At 43.4% G+C, this 26,960-nt stretch overlaps 1 protein-coding gene across 2 annotated transcripts in view; it reads right to left on the minus strand.

Moving 5' to 3' along the window:
• The window catches only part of ripor1 (RHO family interacting cell polarization regulator 1), a 105,471-nt gene that overhangs the window by 15,666 nt on the left and 62,845 nt on the right, over window positions 1-26,960 (minus strand). For both annotated transcript variants that reach the window (XM_084316559.1, XM_084316560.1), the window contains exons 13-18: window positions 15,148-15,270; window positions 14,558-14,727; window positions 11,550-12,288; window positions 9,232-9,371; window positions 1,714-1,834; window positions 268-403 (exon numbers count right to left, since the gene is read on the minus strand). In XM_084316559.1, coding sequence (XP_084172685.1) covers window positions 268-403; window positions 1,714-1,834; window positions 9,232-9,371; window positions 11,550-12,288; window positions 14,558-14,727; window positions 15,148-15,270 — 1,429 coding nt within the window. The remainder of the gene's footprint in view (window positions 1-267; window positions 404-1,713; window positions 1,835-9,231; window positions 9,372-11,549; window positions 12,289-14,557; window positions 14,728-15,147; window positions 15,271-26,960) is intronic.

Raw genomic sequence — 26,960 nt, forward strand, 5'->3', positions numbered from 1 at the left:
GGCAGAGGGATGGATGGAGGGGCAGAGGGATGGATGGAGGGGCAGAGGGATGGATGATGGATGGATGGAGGGGTAGAGGGGTGGAGGGATGGATGGAGGGGCAGAGGGATGAGTGGATGGATGAATGGATGGATGGAGGGACAGAGAAAGAGAAAGATAGTTTCAACAAACAATTCATTTAAATCAATATTGTCAACAGTGTGTTTTTGATGTTGATTTATAGCTGTGATGATGCCAGTAAGTCGTGATGATGATGAAGATGTGCACCTTCGTCAGGCTGTGTGAGTCGTTGTGGCGTCTCCTTGCTGATCCGTCTGATGACGTCCAGGACCCGGGCTTCTCTCAGCAGTCTGTCCAGAGCAAACATCTCACCGCAGCGCAGAGGACCGAACGTTCCCAACCGCTGGGGACAACAATACATTCATCATCATCATCATCATCATCATCATCATCATCATCATCATCATCATCATCATCATCATCATCGTCATCATCATCATCATCATCATCTTCATCATCATCATCACTGGCTTCTTCAAAAAACAAAACAAGACATTGTGTCGGTCTGAGAGAAGAATTAAACGTCAGAAATACATTAGGACTGTTGTATTCTGTTATGGACGGTTAAAACGTTTATTATTTGCATGTTGTGGTGTGGATTAACCCTTGTGTGTGGTATTTCGGTCTGTGGGACCTGTTTTCAATGTTTATGGAAAATTACAATGAATATTTTTTCTTTGATCTGAGACTCATTGGCCTTGGCTTCCTTTATGTGAAGAACATAAAATAACACATTTTCATTGAATGCACACCGTGCATCTCGCCCCCTACACATGTACATTACATACAGTGTGAACACCACACATGTGCTGCCTGTCTGTCTGTCTGAAGATACTGTACACGGCTCACTCAGGACCCCATGTGCTGCCTGTCTGTCTGAAGATACTGTACACGGCTCACTCAGGACCCCATGTGCTGCCTGTCTGTCTGAAGATACTGTACACGGCTCACTCAGGACCCCATGTGCTGCCTGTCTGTCTGAAGATACTGTACACGGCTCACTCAGGACCCCATGTGCTGCCTGTCTGTCTGAAGATACTGTACACGGCTCACTCAGAACTTGGCCAGTACTCAGTGAGTCAGCTAACGACTATGCATCAATTACACTACTGGCAAGTATTTCATACCACTTCATGTAAAAAATAACTCCAAACTATCCCTTTAATACATATTAGGGCTGTCAGTGAGTTTCAACATTCAAATTTAATTTAATTTGAAAGGAATACACTTGAATTTGACTACCAAACAACAAAAAACAAACACCTTTTTTGAGGTGAATTGCAATTGTGATTTTGGAAAAAAAATTGCCTGTAAGGCAAGCCAATAAATGCGTGTTAAAAAGCACAGCCCAACGCCTAATGATAGTTTCCTATTGGTATTATCAATAAAAGCAAATACAACACACAATGAACGTATTAATTTGAACCATTTTACACCTGCTTTGCGGTAATGTGGTAATTATGTAAATGTTATCATTAATATTTGAATTAAATGTGCTTCATTTCAGCTTATTTATGGTGGGACAACTGACAGAACAAATATATATGTATATATAAATATATATATATATATATATATATATATATACATAATGTTTATGCTGGACACTGAGGAAATAGTCTCTCAGTATCTTTGCTTCACCTCGTCTCTTACCAGAAGCTGTGAGCTGCAGTTCCTCAGATGGACCACCAGAGAGCAGTCTAGCGCTGTGCAGCCTGTAGTCAGGGGGGTGGTGGGGCAGGAGGGGGCATCCCAGCCTCTCTCCTGCTGACAACTACAAGATCAAAACAACAATCACAAATCACAAATTCAGAGTGAAAACTAGACATGCACTACAGGAATGGGGTCACCAAAATCAAGAGCATTCTTCCTCTAGGGGTCATGAATGTGCACAACAGATTCGAACAAAATGTTTCCAAGATACATTCGTTCTAAAATTGAAAGTTTGGTTTAGCTACTGTCCTTGGAGCAGGTTGGTATGAATGAATGAATGAAAACTTTATTTAACAGATTGCAGAATGGGTACAATACAGTACGGCTCAATACATACAATTGTTAAGGGGATGCAGACCTGAGAAAGACGTTTGTCTTGTTTCCATCAGGGTCCCCCATTTTCAATTCATATAGACATTTATGACATACATAACATACATGACATTTATGGCATAGGGACATATAGGTATTTAGTACTGATACATTTGTGACATAGGCGGTATTCAAATATACAGTACTGTTACCCCTAGATCCTGACAGAGTATATACATATGATGGGGAGGGGACTGTACATTAGGAGGGGGTGGGTGGGTGGGAGGGGAATATACATACGGCGGGGAGGGAATATATACATGCGGTGGGGAGGAGACTGTCTATTAGGAGGTGGTGGGGGTTTTGGGCATTTACGGTGGCCAGTTTCGAATTGCAGCCTCCCGTAGGTGCTCTTTAAGGGCGGTTTTGAATGTGGGCAGGGATTCACATTCCTTTACAGCTTTGGGTAGTGCGTTCCACATTGTTGTGGCATAATTGCGAAACGTGTTTAGTCCCTTGTTTGAGCCGAATCTGGGTTTAACATGATTTGTTGAGCTTCCTCTGGTGTAGGTAGACATACTACATGAGGGCTAGGTGCCTTTGACCACCAGGGGCATTACAGCAGTATTGAGCAGGAATACAGGATTTATGGATTTTTCAGAAACCCCTTTAACTACCAGGCTGCCTCTACTAGGGACACAGTAAGTATGTGAAGCAGAGTCATGGAAATAGAAGATATTCTTGTTGTTTGTATTTTCTCTTTTGTTTCTCTTGTAATGGTCATGGTCTTTGTGACTATTTAGTATAACCTATTTCTGTAACACACTGTTTGATGAGCTTGTTTGTTAAAAATAAATAATTATCACTTGACTTTGTTTAGCTCAGCATGCAGTAGAGCAAATCGCAATGGGCGCAGTACTGTATATTTGTATACTGTATCTTGTATGTCATAAATGTGCGGTTGTAACAGTACTGTATATCTGTATGTCGTGGGGCGGAGTTTCCTACAGGCGATATAGGCGGTTAAATTTAATTTTGTTTGTTTTGCTTGGTGCAGTTTTGGCACCCCCCTCTATATCGGCAACCATTATTTTTTACATAAAAAAATAATTCTAACATAAGGGAAAATTAGCCAAAAATCTAAAACGGTCGGTTGGTCTTTAAGAGCCTCGGCTTTAGGTGTTCACAGTCAGAACATGCTAGAGCGCTGTGCATTGATGGGTATCAGTCAAGTGTTTATAGAATTGAGCGTTGAGGAAAGAAAGACTAACGTTAGAGAACTATGAAGAGGCAAAAGCCATCCGGGGCGCAGTATAAAAAGAGAAGAAAATAAGAAGAGAAATGTGCCAAGGTGTGATTGTGATTGTATTGTCAACGTTAGCGAATGGATCATGTAATCTTGCTAGTTAGCCAAGCCAACGTTAGCTAGCCAGCGTTTGTTATTGCCATTCAGTCGAAACTGTCATAAGGCCTATTTTTAGCAAAACATATAGCAAGTTCAGCAATACAGCAATTTGCGTCATTTTCGTTGTGTCATGAAATAGAAATTTTTGTAATAATAACAATGTTAGTTTTGGTGTAGCGAGCTATCCAGTGTGGTGGAATGTTAGTTAGTTGGTAACGTTAGCTAACGTTAAGTTTACCTCAGAAAAGCACATTGACTATCCGAGTCAAACATTTGCCAAATTCAACCCTGTCATAATGTGCGCTAATGTTAGCTAACTAGCTCAGTGGTTCTCAACTCCAGTCCTGTTTAATGTTTTCGTTCCAACCCAGAACTAACACACCTGATTCAACTGTTCTAATAAGATAGGCATAGCTCAAAAGGAGAGGTTTACCACTCTTGAACATGTGGAAGACAAGTTTGGCATTCTGTACATTTCCAAGACCTGCCACACCAAGAGCTGATGAAGCAAGCAGAGGCACTTGCACACACCTTAAGCCATGGAGGGCAATCTGATTTGGATGGGAAGGAGCTGGCTCAGGAGTTGGAAAATTTACCTGACTTGCCATCAAAAAGCATGACAACTCTTGAGTTGTTGAAATTCATACACACAAAGCAGCTGACAGAAATATATCCCAACTTGTGTATTGTGTACCAGTAACATAGCTTCAGCCGAGAGGAGTTTTTCAAAAATTAAAACTCTTGAAAACATACCTGAGGTCAACCATGGCTCAAGAACGCCTCAGTGGTCTGGCTGTAATCAGTATTAACCATGAGGTTGGTGGTCAGATTTCATATGATGATGTGATTGATGACTTTGCAGCGAGGAAGGCCAGAAGGATTGCACTGTAAATGGAAACCGAGCTACAGTGTGATGATAGGGAGTGGAATGTAAATAGTTCTTGAGACAAAGTGAATTTGTCATTTTTATTTATTTGTTTGTTTATTTAGCATATTATATTTAGATTATTTGACATGTGTAACATATTTTACAATACAGCATTTTCTCACATTTGCATGTTATTTTATTGTTTGTTATTGTTATTATTATTATTGTTTGCTAGCTAAGTTGTTTGTTTTAATTCTTTAGTGTGCACTTTACATTTCTTCGTAATTTTCTTTGAAAGCAAATTTGCACATTATTTTATTGTTTGTTATTGTTATTATTATTATTGTTTGTTAGCTAAGTTGTTTATTTGTTTTAATTCTTTAGTGTGCACTTTACATTTATTCTTAGCTCTTGTTCTTGCTTGTAATAAATAAAGGTGCAGTACTTTACTGTATAAGTTATACAGTAAAGAGTTATACAGTATACCTGTTAAGATGTTTTGATTTGGGGGGGGGGGGGGGGCGCAGTGGTGAAGCTCGCCTAGGGCGCCAAATGTGCTAGGTCCACCCCGTCATAAATGTTATGATGGACTAGTTATTTGGGAAGCTGAAGAGACTGTCTTAGTTATTTGGGAAACTGAAGAGACTGTGTCTTAGTTATTTGGGAAGCTGAAGAGACTGTGTCTTAGCTCTTTGGGAAACTGAAGAGACTGTCTTAGTTATTTGGGAAGCTGAAGAGACTGTGTCTTAGCTCTTTGGGAAACTGAAGAGACTGTCTTAGTTATTTGGGAAGCTGAAGAGACTGTCTTAGTTATTTGGGAAGCTGTAGAGACTGTCTTAGTTATTTGGGAAACTGAAGAGAGTGTGTCTTAGTTATTTGGGAAACTGAAGAGACTGTCTTAGTTATTTGGGAAGCTGAAGAGACTGTCTTAGTTATTTGGGAAACTGAAGAGACTGTCTTAGTTATTTGGGAAACTGAAGAGACTGTGTCTTAGTTATTTGGGAAGCTGAAGAGACTGTGTCTTAGTTATTTGGGAAGCTGAAGAGACTGTCTTAGTTATTTGGGAAGCTGAAGAGACTGTGTCTTAGCTCTTTGGGAAGCTGAAGAGACTGTGTCTTAGTTATTTGGGAAGCTGAAGAGACTGTGTCTTAGTTATTTGGGAAACTGAAGAGACTGTGTCTTAGCTCTTTGGGAAGCTGAAGAGACTGTGTCTTAGTTATTTGGGAAGCTGAAGAGACTGTGTCTTAGTTATTTGGGAAGCTGAAGAGACTGTGTCTTAGTTATTTGGGAAGCTGAAGAGACTGTGTCTTAGTTATTTGGGAAGCTGAAGAGACTGTGTCTTAGTTATTTGGGAAGCTGAAGAGACTGTGTCTTAGCTCTTTGGGAAGCTGAAGAGACTCTCTTAGTTATTTGGGAAGCTGAATAGACTGTGTCTTAGTTATTTGGGAAGCTGAAGAGACTGTGTCTTAGTTATTTGGGAAACTGAAGAGACTGTGTCTTAGTTATTTGGGAAGCTGAAGAGACTGTGTCTTAGTTATTTGGGAAGCTGAAGAGACTGTGTCTTAGCTCTTTGGGAAGCTGAAGAGACTGTGTCTTAGTTATTTGGGAAACTGAAGAGACTGTGTCTTAGTTATTTGGGAAGCTGAAGAGACTGTCTTAGCTCTTTGGGAAGCTGAAGAGACTGTGTCTTAGTTATTTGGGAAACTGAAGAGACTGTGTCTTAGCTCTTTGGGAAGCTGAAGAGACTGTGTCTTAGTTATTTGGGAAACTGAAGAGACTGTGTCTTAGTTATTTGGGAAACTGAATAGACTGTGTCTTAGTTATTTGGGAAGCTGAAGAGACTGTGTCTTAGTTATTTGGGAAACTGAAGAGACTGTGTCTTAGTTATTTGGGAAACTGAATAGACTGTGTCTTAGTTATTTGGGAAGCTGAAGAGACTGTGTCTTAGTTATTTGGGAAGCTGAAGAGACTGTCTTAGTTATTTGGGAAGCTGAAGAGACTGTGTCTTAGTTATTTGGGAAGCTGAAGAGACTGTCTTAGTTATTTGGGAAACTGAAGAGACTGTGTCTTAGTTATTTGGGAAACTGAAGAGACTGTCTTAGTTATTTGGGAAACTGAAGAGACTGTCTTAGTTATTTGGGAAGCTGAAGAGACTGTGTCTTAGTTATTTGGGAAGCTGAAGAGACTGTGTCTTAGTTATTTGGGAAACTGAAGAGACTGTCTTAGTTATTTGGGAAGCTGAAGAGACTGTCTTAGTTATTTGGGAAGCTGAAGAGACTGTCTTAGTTATTTGGGAAGCTGAAGAGACTGTGTCTTAGTTATTTGGGAAGCTGAAGAGACTGTGTCTTAGTTATTTGGGAAGCTGAAGAGACTGTGTCTTAGTTATTTGGGAAACTGAAGAGACTGTGTCTTAGTTATTTGGGAAGCTGAAGCGACTGTGTCTTAGTTATTTGGGAAACTGAAGAGACTGTGTCTTAGTTATTTGGGAAGCTGAAGAGACTGTGTCTTAGTTATTTGGGAAGCTGAAGAGACTGTGTCTTAGTTATTTGGGAAGCTGAAGAGACTGTGTCTTAGTTATTTGGGAAGCTGAAGAGACTGTGTCTTAGTTATTTGGGAAGCTGTAGAGACTGTGTCTTAGTTATTTGGGAAGCTGAAGAGACGTGTCTTAGTTATTTGGGAAACTGAAGAGACTGTGTCTTAGTTATTTGGGAAGCTGAAGCGACTGTGTCTTAGTTATTTGGGAAACTGAAGAGACTGTGTCTTAGTTATTTGGGAAACTGAAGAGACTGTCTTAGCTCTTTGGGAAGCTGAAGAGACTGTGTCTTAGTTATTTGGGAAACTGAAGAGACTGTGTCTTAGTTATTTGGGAAACTGAATAGACTGTGTCTTAGTTATTTGGGAAGCTGAAGAGACTGTGTCTTAGTTATTTGGGAAACTGAAGAGACTGTGTCTTAGTTATTTGGGAAACTGAATAGACTGTGTCTTAGTTATTTGGGAAGCTGAAGAGACTGTGTCTTAGTTATTTGGGAAGCTGAAGAGACTGTCTTAGTTATTTGGGAAACTGAAGAGACTGTGTCTTAGTTATTTGGGAAGCTGAAGAGACTGTGTCTTAGCTCTTTGGGAAGCTGAAGAGACTGTCTTAGTTATTTGGGAAGCTGAAGAGACTGTGTCTTAGTTATTTGGGAAGCTGAAGAGACTGTGTCTTAGTTATTTGGGAAGCTGAAGAGATTGTGTCTTAGTTATTTGGGAAGCTGAAGAGATTGTGTCTTAGTTATTTGGGAAGCTGAAGAGACTGTGTGCCAAGTTCGGAAGATAGTCTGCTGTTTGCTGTTACTCCACACTGCCGCCCTGGTCTGGTCAGCGTTTGTGCAGGTCGGGGCAAAAGTTGCTGCTTGGTTAATGTTAGTTCCCTCGTTGTCTGTTGCTAGCAGGGTCACTGTGGGAGTAACAGATGGCTGTAGAGCTCCAGGGCCTGCCGATATGGCTTTTGGTTTAAATTATAAAATTGTAAAAAAAAAATGGCCTCAGATATATTGGAATTCTAAAGAAACCAGTTTGAATTGACTTCCCGGCAGAACTTCACCACTGCCACTGAACCAGAAAAAGTGAACTAGCGCTGCTCAAAATATATTTTCATCACTGGTGGCAGGGACTGGAAGGGTGGTGTGTAAAAGAAACACAACCACTTGGGTGTGGGTGTACGGCTGATGTAGGTTAGTAGGTTAGTAGGCTAGTAGGCTAGTAGACTAAGGATGTGACAAATTATGTGTTATGCTGGTGAATCATTTGAGAGCCAATGCAGCCAATATGAGGATATCAGAATGACACATAGAATCCTTTTCAGCTGCAAGTTGTTACGTGATTTCAAGTTGTTATGCGATTTCAAATGTGTTTTTGTTGTGGCGCAAAAATTTAGCATCAGACTCTGTCAGTCATCGTGTTTTGTTGAGGTGATTGACTTTCAATTCAAACAGGATGTTCCTTAGTAGTTCTGTGCCTGCGTGAAATACCCATGCAGTGTGTGTGTGTGTGTGTGTGTGTGTGTGTGTGTGTGTGTGTGTGTGTGTGTGTCCACCAGTGATGTCATCCGGGACATTGAATCCTTGTGAAATGATGCACAGTAGATGAAAGAATAGCAATACCTTGTCTTATAGGGACTGCTACCTTATAATTAGGGATGTCCCGATCACATTTCTTTGCTCCCGATCCGATCCCGATCATGTGATTTTGAGTATCTACCGATACCGATCTTTCCCAATCCGATCTTTCACATTAGTAACCGATACATTTTTATTTTATTTATATATATATATATATATTTTTTTTTATCCCAATTTCGCCTCACCAATTCTTCCTTCAATTCTCCCCTCCCCTGTCTCGAACGTTGCTAGACTATGCCTCCCACTGGTCGGCTGCAGGTTGACGTTATCCAGGTGAAAAGTTAACTTCATTCAAGCGAGGCATTGCAACCGGAGTAATCTAAAAACTCCGCCTCCAACCTGCTGCTTCATGAGAGCAATGGCGCCATCGTCTGTAAAAATCAGGTGACTGCAAGTTCTGCAACTAGTGGATGTCCCTCATCCTTGACATAAATCATTTCATGTATAATTAAATCAAAGGAAATGCGTTTGTTTTGGCAAAATTCTTCTGCTCTGTGTGACAATAAATAAATGAATGATGATATGCAATTTAAAACCAAAACTAAGGCCTCAGTATGAGTTTAAGACGTGAACATGGTCATGTTTGTTGAATAAAAAAAAAACGAAAAAAAATTAAAAATTCCGATTTTTTTCCCCGATTCCGATCTTCTGAAAATCATGTGATCGGGACATCCCTACTTATAATCACAACCATATTTGATGAAACTACTGACCTGCCAGACCTGCTCTTCCTCCCTCCTTCCTCCTCTTCCTCATCCTCCTCTTGGTCAGATGTATTCAGGAAGTCGAAGCTTCCCAGAGCCGTCTCCACCGTGAGACTCATCACACTGGGGGACCGACTGTGGCTGCCACCCTGCACACACACACACACACACATGCGCACACGCACACACACACACACACACACACACACACACACACACACGCGCACACACACACACACACACACACACACACACAATTGTGAGGATAGGCAAACAAACAGAAAGATGTGTTTTCTCTTATTATCCTCCTAGCTAGCTAGCTGAGTTCTCCTCCGCTCAGGGCCCTCATTTATCAACGCTGCGTAACGTACGCACAGATATGTGCGTAAACCGTGCGTACAATCATTTCTATGCAAAGTGTGTGATTGATCAAAATGAATGTGTGCTTGAGATTGTGCGTATAATCTACATGTCACCAAGTGGTAGAATATGAAGACTGCAACATGAGACGGACTTTCATGCGTTAGCTTCAACACTGACGTGTTCTGTATCGACCCGTAATTGTATAGTTAATTGTAAAATAGTAGTAGTTATCGGAATACTATGGGGTGCACTGACTGTAGCCGTCAAAGCTCCATCACAAATTCAGTTATGTATGTGATGTGAATAGAAAGGGATTCCACTCAGTCGATGTTGCGATGCGCATTTGTCGGATACATGTCGTTGCTGGTGACCGGGAGGAAGGCACGCATTGTATTGAATTAAATTGTAATGTTATTACTGGGGGTATCTGTAATTAGAATATCGCTTAAACGCAGGTGATCGGGGTTATCCACTGAAGCCATAGTTAATGACTCTGACCAACCCAACGAACGACCCAACAGGAGTGCAATTATAACGGGCTCACGCGCAAACAAGAGCCCTTTAGAGCGCAGTTGGCCTGCTTGTTTGGCAGGGGGGGGGGGGGGCAGACACACAACACCCACCTCCAAACGCGATTAAATATTGTTTAAAATAAAAAGTGAAATACTATTATTTTGTGTGTCATGTTTCCAAATAAGATTGGTCACAACGAAATGCTTTCTAGCTTCAATTTGTTGGTTAGAATAGGATGACCTCCGTTGAAACTTCACTGAGAGCGAGATTGATCACGGATGACTCGCTCTCAGTGAAGTTTCAAGTCCGCTTAGTCCATTATTCTACATTCCATGGGGGTGTTTCATTACCATATATTATTAATTAGGGGCGGTTCAGTACGCAAATGCTTACAATTATGCACGAGCATAGCCGGTAAGAACATTGGTATTTATCAACGCGGAGTGTGCGTACAACCTGTGCACGCACGGTTGATAAATCCCGATATTTCGGTGTGTAGAGACATTCTAAATTCCGTGCTTAGGAACGAAAATAGAACACTTTCTACGCATTATTGATAAATGAGGGCCCGACTGTTGATACATAAAGTTTGAGTTGTACCTGGAAAATAAACCTTTTACTTATCATTGCTCAAATGCAGATACATTTTAAGCACTGTTTACAAACATTACAAATATAAACAAAATGTTTACAGCACCAGAATGCGTTAAAAATGCATAGATTCTCTCCTTGTATCAAGAGGTCAATCTGAGGGGTTGGCTTTCAGTTTTCTAGCCCTTTGTTTCATTTTGATTACAGATTGCAGCTTTTAACATCCTGAGGTTGAACTGTTCCTTTGGGTGGAGAGACAGAGAGGCGACTGACGTCCTGACTCACAGTTTAATACTAATATTTACATAAACCAGAACCTCCCTGCATAGACTCCACCATGACGGCATCACCATTCATGACTCTGCAAACGAGGCCTCGTCATATCAGTTATAGTTTATCTGCACTATTAGTCAGCACGCACGCACACACACACACACACACACACACACACACACACACACACACACACACACACACACAGATCTCCCTGACATCTCCTAGTGCATTGTGGGAGGGGCAGGAAGTTGGTTCCCTGTCCTCAGACTAGCCCACCCTGCTGTGGTATGTTATCTGTTCCTTCTCCTGAATGACTCAACTAGCTAACACAGCTCTGTGTGTGTGTGTGTGTGTGTGTGTGTGTGTGTGTGTGTGTGTGTGTGTGTGTTTATACATTGAGATCACTGAGGTACAAATGTCACCAAATCAAACACTGAAAACACACAAACGCCCCCCCCCCCCCCCAACCACCACACACGCACGCGCGCGCACGCACACACACACACACACACACACACACACACACACACACACACACACACACACGCACACGCACACGCACACGCACACACACGCACACACACCTTCAGTGTGGCCTGCAGCAGGCTCAGCTCTTGCTCCAGTAGTTGCAGCTCAGGGAACTGGCCTCTGTAATCGTCCAGGGAGGAGATGACCGCTCCCAGCGCCTCTTCTACCCCACTGTCCACAGCCACCTCACTCTCCCCGGGCGCCATGTCTACTCCAGCCCCAGGCTTCTCCTCGGCCTCTACCAAGACCCGGTGGGCTATGTAGCATATGTCCTCTGTGCTCTGCGAGTCTGTCTGTGAGTGTGTGTGTGTCTGTGGGTGTGTGTTGTTGGGGTCTGTTGGTTGGATGCTGGTGGTTTGAGAAGTCGAAGAGGAGAGAGGAGCGCTTGGTTCCTCCCCCTGCCCTCCCCTGTTGTCTCTTGTGTCCTCTGTCTCCACCGTGGTACAACTGGAGGTGTCCACAACGACCACCACCCTCCTGGGCGACTCTGCGGTCTCCACGGCGACAGGACATTTCAGTGGTTTGGGCGTTTTAGCGGGCAACTCCATTACAATGTCGTCAACGGAGATCCCGGCCACCACAGAGGCCACCTCCACCGATTCGTCGGCCGTCCTGTCCGTCAACAGCACGCCGTCCACACTGTTCTCGCTGATGTGGCTCAGCGACCGGGAGTAGGAGGAGCGGGAGGCGTGTCCGTTAGGCACCGCCCCTCCTGTCGCCGATGACGACCTTTTGCACGAGTCTTCTTCCTCATTTCCTAGCGACGCCACAGTGTCTGGCCTCTCCTCTTCCTCCCTGTACGTAAAAGGAAGACAAACATAAACAATGAAAGCAGCAACATCTATGTTCTGTGCTCTATAAGAGTACATTTAACACCAGCTCAGTGTGTATTTTACTCTATAAGAGTACATTTAACACCAGCTCGGTGTGTATTTGACTCTATAAGAGTACATTTAACACCAGCTCAGTGTGTATTTGACTCTATAAGAGTACCTTTAACACCAGCTCAGTGTGTATTTTACTCTATAAGAGTACATTTAACACCAGCTCAGTGTGTATTTGACTCTATAAGAGTACATTTAACACTAGCTCAGTGTGTATTTGACTCTATAAGAGTACATTTAACACCAGCTCAGTGTGTATTTGACTCTATAAGAGTACATTTAACACTAGCTCAGTGTGTATTTGACTCTATAAGAGTACATTTAACACTAGCTCAGTGTGTATTTGACTCTATAAGAGTACATTTAACACCAGCTCAGTGTGTATTTGACTCTATAAGAGTACATTTAACACTAGCTCAGTGTGTATTTGACTCTATAAGAGTACCTTTTACCGCTTTCAGACAGACACGGTTCTGGTTCTGGCTCTGGTTCAGTTCTAGAGTCTCAGAACCTTGGTGCTTTCTGGCGAACCAGCCCACGTTCACATCAACGGGGAGCGTTGCTCAGTCAATGCTCAATGCACCTACTCTAAACAGTCTGGCCTCCAGATTGGGGAAGACCTTGTGGCATGGCACGCACTTATGCGCATATATGGACCAAGAGAGGCTCAAAATGGCTGACAGTGTCATCTGATTCAGACAGATACAGCAATGATTTCATCCAGATTCTTTGATTATTGCCACATACACTAAATGTATTAATCTAGCTACTAACTGGGGAGGCTGATAAAAGGAAAATATCGAGGACGATCAGTTACCATAGTAGTTATACATCACATTGAACAGGGATTCCCACTTCACGTGAAAGCAGTAGTTGTGGGGCTTGTAGTTGTAGGCCAATCTACTCGTAGTATACAATAGCAATCTTTAAATACCTACCGGTAACCTACCAACATTTCACCTGCTTAGTTCATACAATCTAATTGTAACTAAGAGATTCGCTGGAAAAAATAATGGCTTTTGTGCATAAATCATAAGATTTATCAGCTTATAACGTGTATTTCACGTTGAGCGGCTTGTGTATACTCTGCAGCAGCGTTCTTTAAGTACTTGACCAGCCAACATTTCACCTGCTTAGTTCATACAATCTAATTGGAACTCGGCAGACCACTGCAAATAAACGTTTACCATTAACTTGGACATTGTTGACATTGTTGTCAGTCGCTGTCCTTCTTCCTCTTGTCTCTACAGCCTAGAAAATGACCCTCTGATGATTAGGGTTGGGCATCGTTTGGATTTGAACAATTCCGATTCCGATTCTCCATTTCGATTCCTGTTCTTTTTTTGGATCCACTTTTTCTCCTATTTTTCTATTTTTCTCCCATCCCAATTTCAATGTCAACGTTACATTTAATTTAAAACTAACTTAAAATCATGGTTGAGAGATGGTCAAGTGTGCGACCATTTTAACTGAGGGGTTGTGATGTATTGTAATGTATTTTAATGTATTTATTTGTATGTATTTTAGTGTATTGTAACCTACTGATTCCTACTGTGTTTTAATTATTGTACTATGTCTTAATTATTGTAGTGCTCATGTCACCTGCCCCAGAGACTACAGTTGAAAATTTGCCAACCTGGCTAAACTGGCATATTTACAGTCAAATGTTCCTTAATATGCACTGTCTCTGTATTTTAAACCAATAAATACAAAAAAAATTGCCAATTCTTCCCTCCCCTGTCTTGAACGTTGCTTGCATATGCCCCCCACTGGCCGGTTGTAGGGAGGATAGTAAACAGTTTAATTTGGTTGCTGAGAATCAAAATGCAAACATCTTCTTAACGGTTCCGGAACCGGAAGTTAGGAGTGCCCAACCCTACTACTGATGATGTCACGGTTCGCAAGGAAAAACCATAAAATGCTAGTTGCAGATGAGAACCAATTTTTCAGGTTTCAAACCAAATTTCTTTTCGGTCTGAATGCGCTGGCCGGTTCAAAATGAGGTTTAGGAACTGTAACGGAGCCCTGCCGGTGTGAAAGGCCTATACGAGTACATCTAACACCAGCTCAGTGTGTATTTTGGTCCAAAGTTTCAAATGTGTTCTTAGAGTTTCCCTATAAGCAGGATCTATGAAAGCTACATTGATCTAAAGGTGTTGAAGAAAACATGGGAGGGCTACCTGAGTCCCTCCCCTCGCTGCTCTGTGCCGTCGTGGGATTCGTCGGCTGTGTGTGCTCGGTGGGCGGAGTTTGGCGTGGAGGAGGCGGAGTTTCTGGCGCAGAAGGTGATATCGATCTGAGGGGCAGGACCTCCTGTTGCAGTTGGCTGGAGGTCAGGGTTCACCACAGGCTAGAGAGAGAGAGAGAGAGAGACATAGAGAGGGAGAGGGAGAGGGAGAGGGATAGAGAGAGAGATAGAGAGAGAGAGAGAGAGAGAGAGAGAGAGAGAGAGAGAGAGAGAGGAGAGAGAGAGAGAGAGAGAGAGAGAGAGAGGGAGAGGGAGAGGGAGAGGGAGAGGGAGAGGGAGAGGGAGAGAGAGATAGAGAGAGAGAGGGAGAGAGGGACAAAAAGAGACAGGGGGAAAGAGAGAAATAGAGAGACAGAATTAGATAAACAGAGAGACAAACGGATAGAGAGACAGAAAGAGACAGAAAAACAATTCACAATGTACAGACAGGTGGACAGACAGACAGGTGGACAGACAGACAGGTGGACAGACAGACAGGTGGACAGACAGACAGACAGGTGGACAGACAGACAGACAGGCTACCTTATTGTGTGTGGAGCTCCTTAGTGCCACAGACAGCTGTGGACTGGAGGAGTCGTCTGAGGACTCGGAGGAGTTGGACCAAGCTGTCCCATTCTCCAACTCCTCATTACGACGTAACATGTTCTATACAGAGAGATAGAGAGAGAGAGAGAGAGAGAGAGAGAGAGAGAGATTTAAAAGGTTAGGAGAGCAATAGAGAAGTGGATGGAGAGGGATAGACAGAAGAGAGGGGGAAAGGATAGACTGAGGTTGACAAAGATGTTCCGTTCTCGTTTCGAGAATGAGGACCATTGTTTATGTTTGGGGTCAAATGACTGTACTTGAAGGTGTTATACCCCAGGTTACACTTCAGAACATTTGAGAGGAACACGCACCAGTGAGTCAATAATGGAAAAGACACCAATAAAAAGTATATAAAACTCAATAAAACGATGTGTCTAATTGTTTATGTGAAATGTCCCTGTTATCAGTCAAAACAAAGAGAAGGAAAATTAACGTCAGGCAGCTGAGGACATTCAAACTGCCAACAACAATGCTGGTCCAGTTTTACACCGCTATCGATAACTCCTCAATAACTGCCAACTCCCAGGATATGTCTGGTATGGCCCTGCTAACACCCAGGATATGTCTGGTATGGCCCTGCTAACACCCAGGATATGTCTGGTATGGCCCACTAACACCCAGGATATGTCTGGTATGGCCCTGCTAACACCCAGGATATGTCTGGTATGGCCCTGCTAACACCCAGGATATGTCTGGTATGGCCCTGCTAACACCCAGGATATGTCTGGTATGGCCCACTAACACCCAAGATATGTCTGGTATGGCCCTGCTAACACCCAGGATATGTCTGGTATGGCCCTGCTAACACCCAGGATATGTCTGGTATGGCCCACTAACACCCAGGATATGTCTGGTATGGCCCTGCTAACACCCAGGATATGTCTGGTATGGCCCTGCTAACACCCAGGATATGTCTGGTATGGCCCTGCTAACACCCAGGATATGTCTGGTATGGCCCTGCTAACACCCAGGATATGTCTGGTATGGCCCTGCTAACACCCAGGATATGTCTGGTATGGCCCTGCTAACACCCAGGATATGTCTGGTATGGCCCTGCTAACACCCAGGATATGTCTGGTATGGCCCACTAACACCCAGGATATGTCTGGTATGGCCCACTAACACCCAGGATATGTCTGGTATGGCTCACTAACACCCAGGATATGTCTGGTATGGCCCTGCTAACACCCAGGATATGTCTGGTATGGCCCACTAACACCCAGGATATGTCTGGTATGGCCCTGCTAACACCCAGGATATGTCTGGTATGGCCCTGCTAACACCCAGGATATGTCTGGTATGGCCCTGCTAACACCCAGGATATGTCTGGTATGGCCCTGCTAACACCCAGGATATGTCTGGTATGGCCCTGCTAACACCCAGGATATGTCTGGTATGGCCCTGCTAACACCCAGGATATGTCTGGTATGGCCCTGCTAACACCCAGGATATGTCTGGTATGGCCCTGCTAACACCCAGGATATGTCTGGTATGGCCCTGCCCACGTCCAGGGTAAGGCGAGACTCAACATGTCACCAGAGCAGCAGAGAGGATCATCGACTGTGATCTGTCCACCCTTCAGGACCTCTATACTGCCAGGTCAGGACCCTTGTCAGGAAAACATTATCCCCTCAGTAATCTGGATTGATGCGTTGATTCAGATGTCTGTGAATACAAGTCTTTATTCCTTGCACATGTACATGGAGAGAGGACTCTTACACGAGAACAATGCAGTGGTCGAGAAGTCTCTCTGGAAAGAGGAGATTAAAACTTTATTTCATACAGTGTGATGAACAAGTCTAAGGGCATGTGTAGATAACTCATCAGCATAGGATCTGTATAACAATGTCTCTTCTTTTGACGTTACGAGCTTCCTCTTTCCATTTGGGAGTAAGTACACTGTAAATGTATGTAAATCTGCACCCCAGATGGACAGACACAGTTCACCCAAAGGTCTTCCTTTCAGTAATTTTCCATTGCTCTAACACAGTGTTTCTCAAAACGTGTGGTTACTGCGAGAAAAGTTCTAAAGGTGTGAAAATCTTTATCATAGTCATGAATAATTCACAAATTAATATACCAATATAATACATTAAATTAGGATTAGGAAGGAGAATCCCGACGTGCAGTGGACTCACTGTATCATACACAAGGAAGCATTGGCATCCAAGAAAATGAGCCCTGTGTTGCATGCCGCTTAGAACGATGCCGTCAAGGTAATTAACTACATTACTGTAAATCAAGGCCACTTAATGCGCGACTGTTTCGCAGATTATGTGAAAACATGGAATCTGAACACACAGTTGTCACTACACACGGAGGTGCGCTGGCTCCCCGAGGGAGACTTCTCAACAGGCTGTTTGAATTACGATCTGAAGTGCGCATCTTTCTGCCGGATCATGGCTCTCCCCATGCCACCTTGTTCAATGACACTGACTGGCTTGCAAAGCTAGCATATCTTTCAGATATATTCACAAAGCTGAACGAACTTAATGTGTGTCTGCAAGGCAAGGACACTAACATTCTGAACCTGTATGACAAGGTGGGTGGTTTTCTCAAGAAAGCAGAGCTGTGGAAAAGGTCATGTGCAGAGGGGGATCTCGCCTGCTCTCCTGGGGTAGATGCTTTCTACGGCTGTACCGAATGTCATTTTTTTTTAACATTCGAAGCTTCGATAGGAAGTATTCGAACATGTCTAATGTATTTTTTTTTAACTAAATCATCAAATTGAATAAAGTGATTAATCTGATTAAATTAGTCTTTTTCTTTTATTAAATCAACTTTCTTTAATGAAGATAACTCATCAGTTTCATCAACATAAATAATCCAAAATTGGGATGGGAGAAAAATAGAAAAATAAGGAGAAAAAGTGGATAAAAAAAAATATATAATAATAATCCAATAAGGGCACGGTTGGTATGAAAGTGATGGTGACGTCTTATAGTATAATATTATAATATTAGTGTAGCCTAATCTTTAACTGCAACTGTGAAGAAAACCCCCATTGAATAGACACAATTTATTTTTTTTAATAAGAAAAAAGAAAATAAATATGTATTAAAAATTCGAATGTTGATTTAGAATTCGAATGTCAACATTATGATCGAAGCTTCGTAGCATTCGGTACAGCCCTGATGCTTTCCTCTCCCATGAGGACGTGGAGAGAGCTCCAGTGAAGTCAATAATAGAGGGACATTTGGCCAACTTGACTTTTGATTTTAATTCCTACTTCCCTGACATTGAGAAGAGATCTGGACAGCTGGACTGGGTGAGAAATCCATTATCTTGTCTGAAAGCAACAGAAGCAAGCTTCCTGCCAGTCTGCAAGAAAATCGTGGTCTACAGATGAAGTTGGAGGGATGTACGCTCACACACAGTTTCTGGTGTGTGTGAGAAGAAGGAACAGCCAGAGACCTTGGAACAGCTGCTCCCCTTTGGATCCACCTATCTGTGTGAAACATCCTCTTCTGCAATGACCCAGATAAAAACAAAGCAAAGAAACAGACTGGAAAAGAGCTTAATCCCTGCAGTTGCCTCCCTGCCACCCAGAATGCCAAAACTCATCAGTGAAGCACAAGCTCGTGTGTCTCACTAAATTGTAAGTACATCTATATTTGTGCTGCCCTTCCTCAATTGCCTTACCTGGTCAAATGAAGGTGCATTTAAAAAAAATGTATTTATTAATTATTATTTTTGGGTTGGTCTACTTGGTTGAACAAATATCTAAGAGGGGGTACAGCAGCTAAAACAGTTAGAGAACAACTACTCTAACACACAGATACATTTCACAGCATAAGACATTCAGCAATCAGACTCTGAGGGAGGTTTTGGCAACGTATGTGTTGAAGGATGTGGTGAAATCACTTGGGAAGCACAGGGCATGGAGAGTAATGATGAGCATGGCACAGCTTGGTTCACATGGGGGTGGCACCATATCACATGTTTTTTGGCATCCAGTCACACCTTTTTGACCCCAACAGCCTCCCAGTTGCCTGATTACTTTTACCAACGGATTTCCAGTTCCGCGTTCGTGTTCTGCGCTCTGATTGGCCACTGACGTTTCTGATCGCGCCAATCGTGTGACGCCTGTTTCTTTCACCGGTTAAGCTTAGGCGACTCTTTCGAAGTTGGTTAAGGTTAGAGTTTGTCTTAGAGCAGGGCGATAGAACGCCAGCCCTGATTCCATACTCTAACCGTAACCAACTTCGAAAGAGTCGCCTAAGCTTAACCAGTGATAAACTAGGCGTTAGGTAGTTTGCTGCTGTTCGAGGCGGAAAAGGGGCGCGTCACGCGATTGGGCGCACATGTCACATGACCAGAAACGTCAGTGGCCAATCAGATCGCACCAGAAACGTCAGTGGCCAATCAGATCGCAGAACGCGAACGCGGAACTGGAAATCCGTTGGTAAAAAACTAGACGCCTCCCAGTTACTTTGATTTCCTCCCGGTGGCTGGTGACATGTTTGTTTACATTCCTGAATCACATGCACAGCAGGGAGAATAGTACCGTGACCAGACATCCCCCGAATGTCTTATTTCATAATACAAAGTTTCGGAATGGGCTTTTGGATTAAACCAAGTTGTATGCAGTGTTGAACAGTCTTTCCAAGCAGAACACAATTTATTTAACATTAAACAAGTTGCGCTACGCACGATTAACTTAATGTAATCACAAAATGGATTACCATTCGAAGGTTATTGAAAACTCCTGTGACCAGTACATATGATTACTTTTCCTAACCATTTTGTGACCGCAGTATTTGCTGTTATGTGCACAAATATAATGCATATATACGGCTCTTTAACGGATCGGATTTGGACATTTAATGCAAGAAGTAACGGGCTTTCACTGGCATGCAGTTAGATTACCCGTGCAGCACTACTGGGCACATGCGCAATGCCAATGTTCACACAAACACGACACAAAGAAGACCAACTTCTGCTGCTGAGGTCATGTGATTTCCTCAACTGCGGAGGTCCGACATCCAGGTCCCTCTCAACAATTTAAGTATAATTACAATGTACAAAATATAATTAATACACATATAATAACACCCCCTACTCAGCTAGCAGGCTAACAAAAAGCAGCTCACTGCCTGCTCAGCTAGCACACTAATATCCTCCCCCCCCAGCCCCAGTCAACCACGGTGTCCCCCAAGGCTCCGTGCTGGGTCCCCTACTATTCACGATTTACATGCTCCCCCTCGGTCAGATTATACGTCACTACGGACTCAACTTTCACTGCTACGCTGATGATACTCAGCTCTACCTCAGCACCTCACCATCCTCCCAGCTCCCCCCACAGTCTTTAGTCAACTGCCTCCACGCCATAAAAACCAAAATCAACCAAACTACTCAAACTCAACAGCAAAAAGACAGAGCTCATGGTTGTGGCCCCCAAGGCACTGCTCCGGAAGGTTGGAGATCTCCTCCTCCTCCACGTTGATAGCTGTTCAATCTCCCCGTCTCTCGAAGTCCGTAACCTGGGCGTCACCCTCGACTCCACACTTTCATTTCACTCCCACATCAAATCCGTTACCAAGTCTGCCTTCTACCACCTCAAAAACATCTCCCGTCTCCGACCCTCTGTGGCTGAGACCCTGATCCACTCATTTATCACCTCCCGGTTGGACTACTGCAACAGAGTCCTGTTCGGGGTACCCAGCAAAGCCCTGGACAGGCTCCAGTATGTTCAGAACTCAGCTGCCAGGGTTCTCACTCACACCAAGCCCTGGCAGCACATCACCCCCACCCTCATCCACCTCCACTGGCTCCCAGTCAAGTTCTGCATCTCTTTCAAACTCCTGCTCCTCACCTACAAGTCCCTCCATGCCCACCAGCACACTCCATCCCGGAACCTCCGATCCTCCGATCTGGGTCTCCTCTCCATCCCTCACACAAGGTTGCAGACTTTCGGTGGCGTCCCCTACCCTCTGGAACTCTCTCCCCCCTGAAATCCGCAACGCCCCAACCCTGGACACCTTCAAAAATGCTCTCAAAACACACCTCTTCACCAAGGCTTTTCCCCATTAGTTAGTTTAGATTAGGTTCATTTTCCCTTACCTGCCCTCATCCTCCCCTTTTTTCCCTTTCCCCTATTGCCCCCTTCCCTAGCCCTCTTGATTGTAAAGCGACCTTGGGTTTCCTGAAAGGCGCTATAGAAATTTGATTTATTATTATTATTAATATCACCCCCTGCTGCTTAGCTAGCAGGCTAACAAAAAGCAGCTAATTACAGAGTTGTCTACAGTGACAGCACTACAGGAGTTTTGAATGGGGAAATCCATAACACTAAAGATGGCAACAACAAAACTACTTGCTACAAAACGAATACATTTATAATTAATCATTTTACGCTGAGTACTGATTTACAGCATTTTGCGGGGTGACCTGTGACTTTTAAATATGTTTTAAATGTATCGTGATCTCGGCCAAAAGGCTGTACATTGTACAGTGAGTGGTTGCCATGGTAACTCAGGACTCTGTGGCAGAAACCAATGGATGAAGCATGCGGAGAAGTAGGAAAAAAAGACATTGTCCTTTCTGATTGAATGAACCATTCTGAGTTGTCAGTGAATTTACCAGTGACTTGAAATATGAAAGAAAAACAATATGTACTGTACGACAGATTCTTAGATACAGATGACTCTCCATTCAAAATTATAGGGGTCAGGTCTTGTTATTCTTGTTAGTCCCCATTATCAAGAAGGCAGCAGTAAACCATAGGGCTGTCTTAAATACTTTGAAGCTTCGAAGCTTCATTCGATGGGCATGGGATTCGAATATGAAAATAAAATTCGAATATATTTAAAAAATATATATTTTTAAAAATCGACTTTTTTTGTTGTTGTTGTGCAAAATCAACTCTGCCTTTCTTTGTTAATTACAACAAGCAATGCTGTTTGTTATTTAAGATGAGGTCGGACTCGGCACTGACAACGTTGAACAAAGTGCTGTACAAGTCCCACAACATTAAAAAAAAAAAACATATATATATATATATATATATATATATATATATATATATATATATATATATATATATATATATATATATATATATAATATTTATAATTTCTTTTATTATTATTATTTTTTATCTCAAAGCTTCGAACTAAAATGGAATCTCGGCCCCCGAAGCTTCGAATTCCAAAAAATTATTCTAAGGTCAGCCCTAGTAAACCAACTTCTCTTTAGACAGACTTAGCTAATAACACCCCCTGCTCAGCTAGTGGGCCAACAAAAAGCAGCCCACCTTCTGCTTGGATGGAGAAATGTGACGTGCATGCTCCTCTAGCTTGCTAACAGGACATCTGACTAGCTCACACACTGTAGTTTCAAGTTCAAGTTTCTTTAATAGTTGTCATACAGAAGTACAGAATACTTTCATACAAAATGCTTCTTACTGTTACGCTCCAGAGACTGTGCTAGACAAGATAGTATCAAATAACATAGTATAGCATGTAATTTAGAAGAAGAAAATGAGGTCACAGTGTTCGGTATAGACATATGTACAATGTTCTGAGTTACCATATAATATACAATACTATGCAGTGTACTAATGTACAGTACTATATAGTGCAAAGCAGAAATGGGATGAGGTACAATTTAGGTACAATTTACAGTAAGGTGTACGAGTTGTAGTGCAATCCTTCATCAATAAATATAAAGTGTGGGGAGTGGGTGCTACAGTGTGTTTGTTTAAAGTGGGTGTGTGCTATAAAGTGTGTGGAGTGGGTGCTACAGTGTGTTTGTTTAAAGTGAGTGTGTGCGTGTGGATGTGTGTGCTTGTTACGACCCTGGCTCATGGGTACGCAACCTATGTGTATTCAACACCAAAACCCTGTGCTCTAACTCAAAAATGCTACTAAACCAAGGAACTACTAATATAACTATAAACTAATGTACTGGTAACCCCACGGACAAGGACTGTAAGAACCTGACAGCTCTTTCACTAGGCACAGACCGTGCATGTGGGTTACTGGGTCTGCCTTTGAAGCTCCCCAGCAGGTAACCAATCAGCACTAATTGGCTAATTGGCAGCCCTCACCTGTATGCCCTGGTGACACAGGAGTGACTAGGCCTCTAGTACATAACACCTCCCCCACCAAACTGGTTGCCCAAGAGGCAACCACTACACAACAACCCATAAACAAAACAAAACCAACTGTGACCCCTTAGTTGTCAGGGCCACTACCACAACAGCGATAACGGGTACCACAAACACCGGCACTATGATCGTGAGAGGGCGTCTGCTAGCACATTGTCCCTCCCACGAATGTGGCGAATATCCAAGTTATACGCCTGGAGGAACAAACTCCATCGCATCAAACGATGGTTAGAATTCACCATGCTGCGAAGAAAAACCAAAGGGTTATGGTCTGTATACACAACAAGGGGCAAACTGGAGGATCCAACGTAAACAAAAAAATGGTTCAAGGCAAGAACCGGGTCGGCCCCTGTCGAACACGACCACCGATACCGATCTGTCAAAATTATACTGCAAACCAAAATCAGCCTGAGAACTGCGCTTAACAGAACAGACCACAGCACAACAAAACCATAAATCACTGATACCACCACCGCACCCATATCCATCCCACCTGGCACTGGCAGTTCAGGATACTGCACACCGTGAACATCCAGAGTAGGCTGTACCGCCCAGTGTACCGGGAACCTGGCAGTACGACAGCCAGCATAACGTCTGGAACACCATCTAAAATGGCGTCACCCAAAATAACTTTGTCCTGATCAAAATCAAAATGGCTGCCACTCAACAGACCAGGTCGCGAAGGCGGCTCCTGCTCCACCCTCTCCTCAAGCACCTGTTCCCTAATGAGCAAAACCCTCAAAGCACCCAAGGCAGATGGTTTCAAACGTTTCTCACTGGGAGTAAGCTCGACCTTGTAGTGCACAGCAAGCTCGAGCAGTTGTTCCTTGGAAAATTTGTCTAATAAGTCATGAGACGGGCGATCAACAAAGTCCCTGATGGAAGCCATTGTCACTGAACTAGACACCCCAAGCTACACACCCAACCTCACAGACACGAAGAACCACTAACAAACCACGAAGACCCCCCCAACGAACCACTGAAGAACAACGAAGAACCACTGAAGAACCATGAATAATGCTAATTGCCAACAATAACAACCAGAAGGGAACGCGGTGGAAATGTGAGCTCTACGGAGCGCACCTTTCCAGGTTGCACAAAAAAACAAAAAAAAATAATAAAAAAAACACACCCACCCTAAATAGACGTGTCATACACGCAGGGTGTTAGGTGCTACCAGGTATGCTCACCAAACACTTAAACAAACAAAATAAACCCAACAAAATATTCCAAACAGGTGCGCCTTCTAACCTGATGTGACCACATATGCTTCTACGTCTAAACTGCAGAAAACCCCGGCCTACCACATGTCTACCCTAAGAAACACTAAATCAAGCCCTACCACACTACCTGTGTTTCCTGGCCGCCCTAACCTACCTACCCTTAAACTAATGCCCTGTAGACCTAACTTTCTTCAACCACACCTGCTACCAGTCAAAGATCATATACAATCATTTCATTGACCGCCCCAGGAGTACGTGGTGCACCGGACGCTAACCAACAACCAGAAAATAATATCCCTATCTACATGTGGTGCCTACTAAACTATATATTTTAACAGCATAAGTAGTCACATCAAATTACAAACAAATACGGCATACTCACCTGTTTGATGAAAATGGCTCAGCCCCCACGTTACACCATGTGTAACGAACACCACCCAAACCATAATATGATGACACCCCGTGCAACACAAAAAAAAATCACCAAACAAAGTGCTAGGGGTAAAAGATCCCGGACGAGCGCCCAATAGTTACGACCCTGGCTCATGGGTACGCAACCTATGTGTATTCAACACCAAAACCCTGTGCTCTAACTCAAAAATGCTACTAAACCAAGGAACTACTAATATAACTATAAACTAATGTACTGGTAACCCCATGGACAAGGACTGTAAGAACCTGACAGCGCTTTCACTAGGCACAGACCGTGCATGTGTGTTACTGGGTCTGCCTTTGAAGCTCCCCAGCAGGTAACCAATCAGCACTAATTGGCTAATTGGCAGCCCTCACCTGTATGCCCTGGTGACACAGGAGTGACTAGGCCTCTAGTACATAACAGTGCTATGTGCGTTTGGTGGTTGTTGTTGTGTAGTGTTCATTGTTCGTTTAGCAGCCTGATGGCCTGGGGATAGAAGCTTCTTCTGAGTCTTTCTGTGCTCGCCTTGAGACTCCGGTATCGCTTGCCTGACCGCAGCAGTTCAAAGAGGCAGTTGTTCGGGTGACTGGAGTCTTTAATGATTCTCTTAGCCTTGCCCTTGCAACGCTTGTTGTAAATGTTCTGGAGGGTGGGGAGCCCCCCTCCAATTGTGCGTTCGGCTGAACGTGTCACTCTTTGTAGTCTGCTTCGGTCTTGTGCAGTGCTATTCCCAAACCAGGAGGTGATGTTGCCGGTCAAGATGCTCTCTATTGTACATGAGTAGAAGTTCTTAAGGATCTTCTGACTGACTTGGAACTTCCTTAGGCGCCTGAGGAAGTAGAGGCGTTGTCGTGCCTTCTTCACAACACTGTCAATGTGTGTGGTCCATGTCAAGTCCTCGGATATGTAGGCTCCGAGGTACTTAAAGCTGTTGACTCTCTCAACCGGTGCCCCGTCGATGCTGAGGGGGCTGTAGTCCTTGACCCCCGACCTCCTGAAGTCCACAATCATCTCCTTTGTTTTGCTGACGTTCAGGGAGAGGCTGTTTTCCTGGCACCATCCCGCCAGGACCTTGACCTCTTCCAGGTAGGCCCTCTCGTCGTTGGCAGAGATCAGGCCCACCACCACTGTGTCGTCAGCAAATTTGATGATTGTATTGCTACTCCGCTGAGCCACACAGTCGTATATACTAATAGTCTTCCTTCACTGGAACTGAGACTTTTCAACAATCTTCAGCGAGGCAAATCTGCTCAGTTGCTTCCATCATAACAGATACATGTCAAAATCTACAGTAGTTAAGACTACAAGCGTTATTAAACATGCTCTGTCATACAGTAAATGATGTGAGAACAGCCTTTGTTATAGCTTCATCTAATGTAAGTTCCCAAACTCATATATTTGGACCACATGTTTCCTTTAATGTTGCTCTGGTCCATTCTGCTTCACTGAGCAGACACTTGGCCCACTGGAACACACAGCAAACAGCAGATCACCAAGAACAACTTGAGTTTTCAACAAAGTTTAGTTAAGTAGATATTACTTAGAGGGCTCTGCTGTATCAGACACTAACAGACGTCTACTGTTGTTCAGTTATAGAAGGTATTAAATGTTCTCTACCACAACCACTGGCACACAAATGTTTTGGGGTTGATTGCATTCAGTTTTATTAAGTACATTCTAGATCCAATATATCTGTGAAATGTTTCCTAAAATCTTTCTCAAGTTCTTACTGCTACAGTAGTAGTTCTTACTGCTAGAGTAGTAGCTTACTACTTGCCTACTAAGGTGCTAGGTGTTCATTCACAAAACGTTCTACACAATCAGGACTGCCCACTAAGGTTCTAGGTTCTCTAAGGTCCTCTAGTGTTGACTTACTCCGGTGGTGGGTCGTGCGGGGGAGCTGTCGCTGCAGGAGCAGCTGTGGCTGAGCGTGTCTCGAAACACATCCAGCAAGGCCCAGGGCTGCTTACTGTTAATGCTCCGTGGCAACGACTGGACGACG

The sequence above is a fragment of the Notolepis coatsorum genome (assembly GCF_963971535.1).
Source record: "Notolepis coatsorum genome assembly, chromosome: 6".
Lineage (NCBI taxonomy): Eukaryota > Metazoa > Chordata > Actinopteri > Aulopiformes > Paralepididae > Notolepis > Notolepis coatsorum.